The sequence below is a fragment of the Sus scrofa genome, chromosome 18 (assembly GCF_054392235.1).
Source record: "Sus scrofa isolate SSC_HxYL_T2T_F1_AM1 chromosome 18, Sscrofa_HxYL_maternal_Yorkshire_Landrace_v2.0, whole genome shotgun sequence".
Taxonomy (NCBI): domain Eukaryota; kingdom Metazoa; phylum Chordata; class Mammalia; order Artiodactyla; family Suidae; genus Sus; species Sus scrofa.
The window spans coordinates 37,460,405-37,472,742 of NC_139400.1; the positions used below are offsets into that span (position 1 = coordinate 37,460,405).

Consider the following 12,338-nt stretch of genomic DNA (forward strand, 5'->3'; position numbering starts at 1 on the left):
TGACTCAGAAGCAACTGTTTTTAACAAACTTACAGCTGTTTTAATGAACTTTACAAAATTTAGTGTGTATTATAAAGAAGAGATTTTGAGCCTGAAATGGTTTAGCGTTTCTCAAATTATTTGCCCATAACCCACAGTGAGAAATGTTTTAAAACATGACCAGCAGGTATAAATCTATGCATTTGCATGTATCTGTAACTGATATAAGTTGAATGTTTACTGCAAGCACTGTAATAATCTTATTTCCTATTTTTTTTTTTTTGGTTGTGATATGCAGTATTTGTTTTTAAATTTCTACACTTATAAGACCACCTGCACTGTCATACATCCTGGGGCTCACACATCAAAACTTGTGCTTGATCTGTATAATCAGTAATGTTGGAAGACAAAGACAAAGGTAGAGAAAGGGAAATAAATTAGCATCATCAAAAGGCAGGTATTAATCCCTTTTAGGTACTTTGAGAACAAAAGCCTAAGGACTTTGAACTTGACTGATGAGAATAGGGTCCATTGATGAAAGCAGAGTTGAGGCTTTCTGAATTGAGCCTCGGGTAGTATTAGCTGTACCAACTTTGGTCAAAATATACATGAGGTCATTGGTCATTCCTTGACCTTCCACAGTGCCTGAGATGGATTTAATAGAGAAACTATATGAAAGTATAGCAGAGGCCACAGCTTCTTTCTTCAGTCATCTCAATCTATTGAAATTATTACTTTTTTTCTCTAAACAGGTGTCAAAAATAAGACTATATTACAGCTAAATCGTAACAGGAATACTTCTCTGTCAAAACAAATGTAAGTTTCCCTTTCAGATTTAACTCATAACCAATAATACACGTTCTCATGATTAGTTTGGGCATGTTTTCTGACAGTAATGACAAAAGTACAGAGATTTCTGATCTGCTTTTTTAATCAAGATATATCAAATTCAATTTACTTTTCAAATAATTCAAATAATTCTATGCTGTTATCATTTTTAAAAAAGCTATCGAGGTCATTTAAATGCTAGTATTAGACTAGAATCTAGTGAATGAATGAGATCTAAAAAAAATTTTCTCAAGCTTAATATTATGTAACAGAAAGCCTATTTTGCTTTAAGTTTGTTAAATGGTCAGAAATATCATTGGCTTTATTTTGTATCAAATGTGATAATTCTTAATGCATTTGAGAAAGATATGGTAAAATCCTGCATTTGTGAACTTTTAAACAGGCTTTAGATGACTGATTTTTTTAAATGATAGATTTACAGAAACATAGCATGACTTGTCTTCTCATGTTGCTCTAGGGAATTGTTGATTTTACCTCCAAATTCATAAGCTGAAATAAAGAATTATTCATCATAGGATAAATACACTTTTATAGTTTAAAATATGTCCCCAGTGTAGCCCAGTAAAATCGTGTGCCCAGTCACTTGGCAGATAACATTTAGGACCCTGTGCTCTGGTTCACAGAATTAAGGAAGGTGGGGAGGGGGAGGAAAGAGACACAGCAAGGAATCTGCATCACAGGCTTGTTTCTCCACGTCCACTGTCAGATCTACTGTAGTCAGTAGCCCCATAGGAGTTCCCCTTGTAGCTCAGCGGGTAATGGATGTAACAAGGATCCATGAGGATGACGTCCATCCCTGGCCTTGCTTAGTGGGTTAAGGATCTGGCGTGGCTGTGGCTGTGGCTGTGGCGTTTCCTGGCAGTTGCAGCTCCGATTCAACCTGTAGCCTGGGAACTTCCGTCTGCCGCAGTTATAGCCTTAAAAAGAAGAACAAGAAGTCCCTACAGTGTTTTATAATAACTTAATGATGTAGATAAAAGGAACTTGTTATAGAGAAGAGAACCCAGGAACTGAGAACTGAAAGGTGTTGAGGACAAAAAGAAAACCTCCCCCATGTTCTCACTGCTAGTAAGTGATAAATTCATATTTACTCCCATACCACACTTCCCCCTACTCGAGAGTGTTTAGCATCTGAGCTTTAACCCTTGGAGCCAGAGAAGACAATGCAAGAGTAGGAGGACTGGAATGTTGTTAAGTCAAAATGGATTTCTTTGTGTAATAGGATTTTTATCCTGTTGAGAATTTTGAGTAGGATGCCTAAATTGGATGGCAGGAGGCTGTTGCATTAACGGACATTGATGAATGCCTTTAAAGGCTGTTAAAACCTTTTCCCCACCCGCCACAAGGTGTGGTGTCTAGGTTTCCATAGGAAATTGGACTGTTGCTCTCAGTTTGAAAAACTCTTTTCTGAACTTTGTGGTAGGTCTTTAGAGAATGAGCTATCATTGACATTGAATTTGGAACAAAGACTCTCTCTGGGTTCGGATGATGAAGCAGACCTTGTCAAGGAACTTCAGAGCATGTGCTCCAGCAAATCGGAGTCTGACATAAGCAAGGTAAGCAGGTCGCGTGGGGAAGGACCTTGACCTGCTCCGCCCAGCAGTGGAGAGACTCGCTAGCGCCACATCCACATCGTGGCTCTCATCCCCACAGAAATCCCCTATCCCATAGTATATATAGTTACTGCTCCAACTCAAAATATCTGTTACCTTGCCTAAAAGCCCTTTCTTCCGAAATACCACTTATCCAATAAGGGAGTTCTGTTTAGCACAGCTTCTCTGAAAACTCTGAAGTTAAAATTGCATACATTAATTGTGTTACCACACATTATACCCACACCTCCCTTTCCTCTTTGGCTTTCTTCACTGGGACCGGAAGTTATCTATCAGTAGGAGCCCATTACAGCAGCCGTAAATGAGTGGCCTGTATAATTTGTTTAGTCATAGTCCTTAAGCTGTGAAATTTGAGATCCAAATATGGACATCAGTGACCCAAAACCTCAAAGCATTAGCAGCACCAGGTTCAACCTGTTTTGGGACTCTGATAGCTGCAGCAAATTTGACCTTCCTGGATAAATGCCTTTTTCTTCCAAGAGAACATAAGGAGGTAGTTATAACTTGGGTACTTTCCAACCAGAGACTCACCTGTTGTATTTGGACAATCAAAATCTCTGGACAAAGTAGAATTGAGTAGCTTATTTAGCCTTGCTGGAAATGAGTCGAAATACTTAACCACTGGAAAAATAAGGTAACAGTGAAAATCTTGCAAATTTTATATCCTTTTATTTTTTGCCAAGTGATTTTTTTTAATAGGTTATCATCTTCTGACTTTTTAAAAGACTTTTAAAAAGACTGTTTTTCGTGCATTTGCTAATAGTTTTACATCAAGGCTTAAAGTCACAGGACCTGGGGGTCTGTTGTATAGAGCTTCTGACAGTAAGAGAGGCTCACACTTCTGATGTGAGTTTGCCACAGTGACTTTAAGTCTTGCCTTGAGTGTGTCACAGTGCAACTGAAATCATGGTCAATTTTCTGTTCTCCAGATTGCTGATTCCAGGGATGATTTAAGGAGGTTTGATAGTTCGGGAAATAATCCTGCATTTTCAGCAACTGTTAATAATCCAAGAATGCCAGTGTCACAAGAGGTAAGTGCCCCTTCTCCCTCCAAAATGGGACAAAGGATTGTTGTGGAATTGACTTCACAAATGTCTCAATATGCCATCACGAAGTTACTTTAAAAACCCTCACTGGGAAATGAACAGGATTAGGGTAGAAGCATACATGAGGAAATCAAGTTTAGAAACTTTGCTCTTTGGATAACAGCTTGAAATAATCACATAGAAAAGCATTACTTGGTTTTCCTTATATTTAAATGCTGAAAAAATTTTGATTCCAAAATTGGGGGTGTTTCTTTTCCATTTGTTTTCATTAGTTTACGCCAAAACTGAAACTAATGGAACTTCTGTCCTCTTCTATTTTAAAATGAAACATTGACTTTCATTCGAGAACCATTTTGGAAAACCGAAGTTTAAAAATCTCACTTCTAGTTTTACTTTAACTTGCCATATCATGCATTGCGTTTCAGTGAGAGATTTTCCTTTAAAAACAAAGCAGAATGGAGTTCCCATAGTGGCACAGTGGTTAACAAATCCGACTGGGAGTCAGGAGGTTGCAGGTTCGATCCCTGCCTCGCTCAGTGGGTTGAGGATCCGGTGTTGCCATGAGCTGTGTGGTGTAGGTCGCAGACACAGCTCCGATCCTGTGTTGCCGTGGCTCTGACGTAGGCCAGTGGCTGCAGCTCCGATTAGACCCCTAGCCTGGGAACCTCCATATGCCACCAGAGCAGCCCTGGAAAAGGCAAAAAGACAAAAAAATAAAATAAATAAATGAAAATAAAGCAGAATGTCAAAGAGTCAAGATTCTAATCAAGTTGATTAACCTCTTGAAATTAACTTACAGGATTGATTAAATAAATTCCAAGAGAGGGGTGGCCCAACGTGGTACTTCTGGGTGAACAGAAACAATAAAACTACCTCTTACCCAGTAGTGATTTTGTGAGGATACACATTTTTATTGTTGTTGTTTTTCTTTTTTAGGGCCACACCCGCAGCATATGAGTTTCAAGGCTAGGGGTCAAATTGGAGCTACAGCTGCCAGCCTATACCCCAGCCACAGCAACTCAGGATCTGAGCCGTATCTGTGACCTACACCGCAGCTCATAGCAACCCCGGATCCTTAACCCACTGCAGGAGGCCAGAGGTGGGAATGCAGATCCTCATGGATACTAGTGGATTTGTTTCTGCTGAGCCACCCCAGGAACTCCCAGGATGCACATTTTCTAAGAGGCATGTGGTAACCTGTGCTTTGCTCACCAAGCCTTGTCGATGGTGGTTCACATCCTGTTCTCATCCACTCCCCGGCAGCTGACACAGACCTGATGGGGGGTGGGGAGGAGTGCAGAGGGCAGTATTATAAAGTGAGCGTGCTGAGACTTTAAATTGTCCATCTTTGTCGGATCACCAGCCGGCCCTGGTCCCCGCCGCCTCTGCTTCCTTAGTTTCAGTCCTGATTATTTACATGTGGAGCTATGTGTGTTGGGAGGAATTGTGGCAGGGCCGTGGTCTCGAATAAAAAATACATAACCTGAGGATCTGTGAAGAAGAGCATGACCCCTCTCGGGCTCATTCTGTATTACGTCTGCTTACCCCACCCCCTGGGGAACCGTTTAGAAGCACAGCGAAAGCATAATTTGGAGAGCGTGGAGCGTGACTAAGGAGGGGATCTGGGGTCCGTACTGTGAATTCCAGCCAGAAAGTATTTTTTCCGGAGCTGCCTCTGAGCTGTAATTCACAACACATTTCTTGGGGCTCCAGGATCCCTCGTGAGGATTCTTTGTGGAATAGTCCTTGGGAAGGGGCACAATGGGCCACTCTCTGTCCACAGGGCCCCGTCACTTTCCTATATAAAAATATTGACTCAGTGAGTGGCTGCTGTTGTGTAATGTCTAATGGAGACAGTTTTGTACCTTTCTCTGCCACATGGCCATATTGGGTTGTGACAATAAGGTACTGTCCATGAAAAATAGTACTGAAAGTAGGATAAGCCTGGAACAACTTTGTTTTAAAAAGGGGCCTTTCATACTTCTGGGCTCTTAAAAAAGAACCATGGAGTGGTTTGATGTGGGTATTACAATAAGGGGCTGCCTGTTCTTTGCCCCCTCAACACATTCCGAGGACTAGCCTTTGGTGAATACATGTTTTTCTCAGAACCTGCCAGCAGAGGGCGAAATAATACTCTTGGCATTCGGGAGCCTTCTGGAAACTTCACAAGCTCCTGTCTTTTCTATCCTTCTGATAAACTCAGTGAGCCTTTCTTGGTTAGATGCCCAGTTTCTTCTGTTATCAGGAAGTAATTCCCTTTAGAAGTCAGGGTTTTCTGTGTTAACTGAAATCACTTTCTCCTGAGTGGCCAGCAAGGGGTCTATTAAGTAAAATGTTAGCCAGCCTTCTACATTAAAAAAAAAAGTATACATAAATACATAGTATCTATATTAATAAATGTTTTCTTCTTATGAAAATGCAGATTGAACCCCCTAAAGCAAATGCAGATGGAACCCCCTAAAGCAGAAGTTCTTATCTTTGGTTGCATAATGAATCCTCCTTTTTTTTTTCCCCCTTATCCTCAGTGGCTGGACCACATGAGGTCCTAATGTAATTGGTCTGAGGTGCAGCCTTGACCCTGGGGTTTTTAAAAGCTTCCTGCTGATTGTTACATGCAGCCCGAGCTTAGAGCCCTGTCTCTAACACCTACCTCTGAGCTGTCTTTACCCTTCCTCTTTCGCATGGAATTCTTTCCTCTTCACCTGTAACAGGTCCAAGTCCTTAAAGAACCATTGCCATAGCCTCTTCCCTTCCCTGTTTTCTTTTCCTTCTCCCTGCTGCCCATTTAGAGAGCTGAGATTATAGTATCCTCTTCTCTTCCCCCGAATGCTCAATATTGAGTTAATAGCTCTGATGTGACAATATTTCTTTGATGCTAAATGACTAAATCTTCTTTTAGGGGTGATGTCTTTCTGTGCCAACCAGAGATGTTTTTTGAGCTTTATACTCACAGTATTGAGAGTAATCCTTACATGTTTAATAAAGGGAACTTTTGGGATTTAGCCCAGGAAGCATTATATTCTCACCTTTGAATGACCGTGACCCTCCCAAAGCCCAAGTGATTCTCCATGTGCTCCTCCCTTCTCCAAGGACTGGCTCAGGTCACATGTCGACACCCAGACTCAAGACCAAATTAGATTTTTAGTTGTGGATGCTTCTTGATACTTCCTTTTATAGAGGCATTTCCTGCCTCAGACCATCAGGATACACTCACCTTGAATCCATGATGCAAAAGGGTAGATTAGCAAAGAACACCCTATGTCTCACCTTTCCTCCATCTGGGCCTTAGCCATACAACCCCTGTGGCTTTCCAGAGGGAGGTCAGAGGTCATGGCAAGGTTATCTATAGCTAGGTCCACCTCCCTTCCTCATAGATTCTGTGTGCCAGCAAGTTGTTATTATAGCATGTCTCATCTGACGGTATTTTAAACCAAATTATGCATTGGGATTGGCATACTGGGCCCCCTGGCTCAGTCACATTTTACAGATTTAAGACGACACCCAGGATAATTTTTTAACTGCCAGCAGATGCCATAGAGTTACTATCCATTAAGGGCCGTATTGAGTATTTTGCCTGTTGAAGTCTTCATTTATATCATTTAACGGTTACGTTGCTGTTTGGGTTGCATTATTACTTATAAATTTAAAAAAGAGGAACATGATCAGTATCAATTACTTTAGAGGCATTTGGAGCAGCTCACCGGGTTGGCCTCACCTTCATGTTTGCTGGGTGGCAGAATTTAACATAAGGTCCAGGAATACACACTGTGAGTGAAAGGTCTTGTCCCTCTCACTGTGGGCAAGTCATCTTAGCAGTTTACCTTTTTCCTCAGGGGTGGAACGAGAGACCTAAGACTAGAAAAATCAAAACATGCAGTTTCTAAGAATGGAAATTCATCGAATTGCTATGCAGGAATCTTAGTTCACAGGACAGAAGCTCCACTAGAGCAAGGATGGAGCCTTGTTATGTTGTCTGCTATAGGCCAGACACCTAGAACAGTGCTAATATCGCACACATTCAGAATATTTGTTGAGTAATAGGCCAATTAGATCTAAAGGCAGAAAGAAGAGTTCAGCAACTTACCTAACATGATGGTTGATTTGTAGAACTTGGGTTGGGCTAGTCCAATTTGACAGCCTTAGGATTTCATGCAGCTCCTGTTGGTGAGGAGACCCCAGATTCTGGCACTTGATTCACAGATTCCTGTATCTAGCACTTGTGTGACACCACAAAGGACCTTGTGAAAATCAGCCAGTGGGTCTATGGGAAGTTCAGTCTCTTCTTCCACTGTCTTTTCTTCATTTTTTCATGAGCAGCTGTTTTAAGGGAGAAATTCCTACATGCTTGCTCAGGGAGGGAGAGGAGGAAGTTAAGGCTGATTGCAGAAGTTGGTAACAACACCTAATATGATGAGCTGTTTTGTTTCCCTTTGTTTCAGGAGGTCAGTCCTCTCAGCAGCCATCCAATGTCTGAATGCAGCAACAGTAAATCAAAGACTGAGTTGGGTGTTTCAAGAGTTAAATCTTTTCTTCCTGTTCCTAGAAGTAAAGTCACCCAGTGTTCCCAGAACACCAAAAGAAGCAGCAGCAGCAGTAATACAAGGCAAATAGAAATCAACAACAACTCAAAAGAAGAGATTTGGAACTTACGCAAAAACGAACAAATAGAAAAACCTAACAAATAGGCCTGCCTACAATATTCTCAATCTTAACTTCTGTACATTTCACACAGAAACCAAGGACAACAAGATGTAAAATACCTTTAAACAAATCAAATGTTTTCACTGTAATATAAAGTATGAGTGCGGGACCACTATTCAAGTTTTTTGTAAAGAATGTATTTATAACCTTTTTTTTTTTTCAATTCCATAGGATTGAATTGCAATACCAAGAAGTTATACCCACTTTTAAAGTAGTTTTATAATAGAAAAATTCTAATAGTTTTACTCAAGATGTTCAGGGGTATTAAAACAACTGTGTACTGTATATCTATATATATGTATATATGTATATTTAAAAAAGCCTATGAATCATTGCATACTACATGCTAAAAATATGTAACAGCTTAGATAACATGTATCATTTTAAATGGAAATCATAATTTTAAGTTCACTGGATGAGGAATGACTAGAATGGGGCAATAACAAATCATTTCTAAACAATTACTTTTCTTAAAAGCCATATTAAGTATTTTGCCTGTTAAATTCTAGTTTTGTTTTAAATCTTTTAATGGTTGCATCATGTATATTTATCCTTATGAATTTGCATTATGACTCCTGTAAAATATGAAAGTATATAATGCAATAAAAGTGTTATCTTTCTTACAAAAGTTTTGTACCTAAGTGGACATTTAAAAAAAACTGTAAATGCTTCAATAAATTAACAGTTAACCCCCCTCTTCAATTCTAGTGGCACAATTGATAATATTTTCTAGAACAGTTTCTTTTAAAATGACTAATGAAATGACTTACAACTCAGTTAATATGCCTTGACAGCAAATAAAATATTGAATTAGTGAAATAATTTTGCTGGCTGTAGTTTCTATCTATTTGCTTAGTAGTTTATCCATGCAAAATATATTTATTTTCAATCTAGGGACATTTATGAAACTGGTCCTCCATGTTGGTATTTCACTAGCTAGTCAGAGAAAGACCTACTCTTGTTAGAAAGTGTTGGTTAAAACCAAAATACAGCATTTAGGTAGAGCTCTAGGAATTAGAGGCCCATTGGAAAAAATCTTTTAATACACATAAAAAGTGTGATTTTACAGCGAGAGTCAGTTACTTGTTTGAGAGTATTGAAAAGTCCTTTCTTGGCCAGAATGGTTATTTAAAGTATACACATATGTTGAAACTATGTTAGTATCTTTATAAAATGTAATGATGGTGATTGTGCCACATGGTGTAGAGAAACAATCAGGGAAGAAATCAGTTCTAGTACCTGTCAGCTCAGGTATCATGGCTGCAACCCTTGGGGGGGTACAGCTTTGACCTCAGGGACAGGGAGATGGAACTAGAATGAGGGGCAGAGAGGGTAGGTGAGAGAGAGGCTGGAGGAAACAGGCTTGAACACAGTAACGCCTTTGAGCTGGACTCAAATTCTTGGTACCCTGGTGGTATTTGATACCCCCAAGTGTTTTCACAAAAAGACACTATCTTGGACACAAAACCGAAGGCTCTCAAAAATCACAGACCAATATAGCCAGATTGAGCTGGCGCTAATGTGTTTCCTTCTGCTTACATACACCTTCTTAGATTATGTCAAATTTGATGTCAGTGATAAGGCATTATATCATCAGCTTTTCTGAAGATAAAGTCCTCATTAGTGCATTCAAGGACCAGGGAAGAGAAAAAAATTTGGACTACATTATTAAGTCAGGATGACCTCTAGTAACTAATCCACACAGTTTTAATATGATAGTAAAATGCAATGTGTACTTTTTATAATTGGACTGAAGACTGAAAGATGTCTAAGGTGTGTGTACTTTTTATAGTTGGACTGAAAACTGAAAGATGTCTAAAGATGGCATTTAGATCAGGAGCTTTCAAAATATAGAGACCTACTAATGGGTCATTACATCAAATCAGTGAGTCGCAACTACTGTTTTTTGAAGATATAGGGTAGAATAGAAAATTTCAGTGTATCATGGTATCACAGTCAATAAAAGAATGGTAAAGCTCTTACTTCTGTTATGTAGCTATATGGATGTGTGCACTGAATTGTGATATAAAGCACAATTTCTAGGGATCATAGCCCAAAATATTTGAAAGTCAAAACTATATAATGGAACCTAGTGCTGAGGGTCAGGGTGCTTTGGGGGTAAAAAGGTCTTTGGTGATAAACAGCCTTGGGACTGACTTAAGCTCTAGCATTTATTAGCTGTGTGACCTAAAACAAGTTACTTAATCCCTTCGACCCAGGTTTCACAATATTTAGATAGGCTCATGACAACCCTGCAAGCTGTCCATGAGCATTAAATGAAGTAACAATGCAGTATTCCTACCTACTTCCCTCAGACATAAAAAGTAATGCATCATGTCCCAGAACTCTTTGTGGCGTTCTAACATCTTTTCAAGTTGTAATCAATTCACAAATAGTAACAGCTCTATTATGAGCCTCGGATTTTAGTATTGTTATAGGAAATACCTAATAGAAATATTTAATTGGAAATTAATAATTACAAAACACATTGTCAATTTTCCTTTTCCTTTTGTTAGCGTGAAGACGAAGTGCTCCTGATAGACTAATACATTTGCCAGTTGCTTATGTAAAATAGAGAACAAGTAGATACTTCATAAAATCTGGTTGAGAAAAAGCCAATCTTGATAGACAAGTCTGAATTTTCATAAATTTTTTTCTGTGCAGTTAATGCTTAATGCAAATAAAGTTCATTTGGCTAGATCTAGCCATCACCTGATTTAGGCACCTGTTCTTAACTAGATTTGTAATTATCAAAACAATTAACAAAACATTCTGGAGTTATGCTATACTGCTTGCATTCCATCTGACCCTTTTTGGAGCATTTTTCTCAGAGGACATCCCAGAGATGTCAAAGGAATAAATTTGTGGATATCCTATTAGTTTAGTTTGATTTTTACCATGAATAAATTGTTGACAAGTAGACCAAGAGGCCTTTAAGAGAGAGGACTATGGAAATACACTGAGAAAGGGTTGTCATATCTATTCTGCCTTTAATAGCGAACACTTGAATATCCAAAGTTATGAGCTGAAGTTCTCAGCACAAAGCTAAGACACTAACATCTCTAGGCTTCAATGTCTTCACTGGGGAAAAAGTGAAGATTTTTCTTGTTCCCAGAAAGAAAAGCACAATGGGAAAATCAGAAATCCTGATAGTTGTCCCTATATATTCTGGCATCTACTAGGGAAGACATTAAACATGTCAAAAATGTTATTTGGGTTAAATTTCAAGGAAACCAAGAATTTATCAGAGAAATTAATAAACCAATCCTATTTACAATTGCATCAAAAATAATAGCTACAATTAAATTTAACCAAGGAGGTAAAAGATCTGTTCACTGAAAACTAAGAAATTGATGAAAAGAAATTGAAGAAGTCACAAATAAATGGAGACATATTCTGTCCTCATGAATAAGAACAAAGTAGTAGTGTTAAAATTTCCCTACTACCCAAAGCAATCCATAGATTCAATGAAATCCCTATCAAAACTCCAATGGCATTTTTTCACAGAAATAAAATACACAATCCTAAAATTTGTATGCAACCACAAAAGACTCCAAATAGCCCAAGCAATCTTGAGAAAGAACAAAGCTGGAGGTATCATGCTTCCTTTTATTTTCTGGCACATCCACAGCATATATAAGTTCCCAGGCCAGGGACAGAATGAATCTGAGCTGGAGCTGTGACCTACACCACAGCTATGGCAACATAGCATCCTTAACACACTTCTAGGCCTGGGTGGAACTGGCAACACTACAGAGACAAGCCAGATCATTAACCCACTGCACCACAGCAGGAAATCCTGTTTCCTGAACTCAAATGACATTAGCTATAGCAATCAAAATAGTAGGTACTGGAATAGAAACACACATCAATGGAACAGAATAGAGAGCCCACAAATAAACCCATGCATATATGGACAGTTTCTGAAAAAGGAGCCAAGAATGTGCAATGAGGAAAGAACAGTCTCTTTAATAAATGGTGTCGGGAAAACTAGACAGCCACATGCAGCAGAATGAAATTGAACTTACTATCTTCCCCCATGCCCCAAAATTAACAAAATGGATTAAAGACTTGAATGTAAGGGCTAAACACATAAAAATCCTAGAAGAAAACACAAGGGATAATAAGCTCCTTGACATTGGTCTTAGTG

General features: G+C 39.0%; 1 protein-coding gene across 7 annotated transcripts in view; it reads left to right on the forward strand.

Moving 5' to 3' along the window:
* Window positions 1-9,007, forward strand: part of CTTNBP2 (cortactin binding protein 2) — a 158,148-nt gene extending 149,141 nt beyond the window's left edge. For 4 of the 7 annotated variants that reach the window (XM_021078655.2, XM_085006024.1, XM_085006028.1 and 1 more), the window contains 4 exons: window positions 732-795; window positions 2,252-2,384; window positions 3,371-3,472; window positions 7,927-9,007. In XM_021078655.2, the coding sequence (XP_020934314.2) occupies window positions 732-795; window positions 2,252-2,384; window positions 3,371-3,472; window positions 7,927-8,172 (545 nt within the window). In that variant the 3' untranslated portion in view covers window positions 8,173-9,007. The remainder of the gene's footprint in view (window positions 1-731; window positions 796-2,251; window positions 2,385-3,370; window positions 3,473-7,926) is intronic. The other 3 variants (XM_085006025.1, XM_085006029.1, XM_085006027.1) reach the window with 1 other exon arrangement.
* The last annotated feature ends 3,331 nt before the right edge of the window (window positions 9,008-12,338 follow it).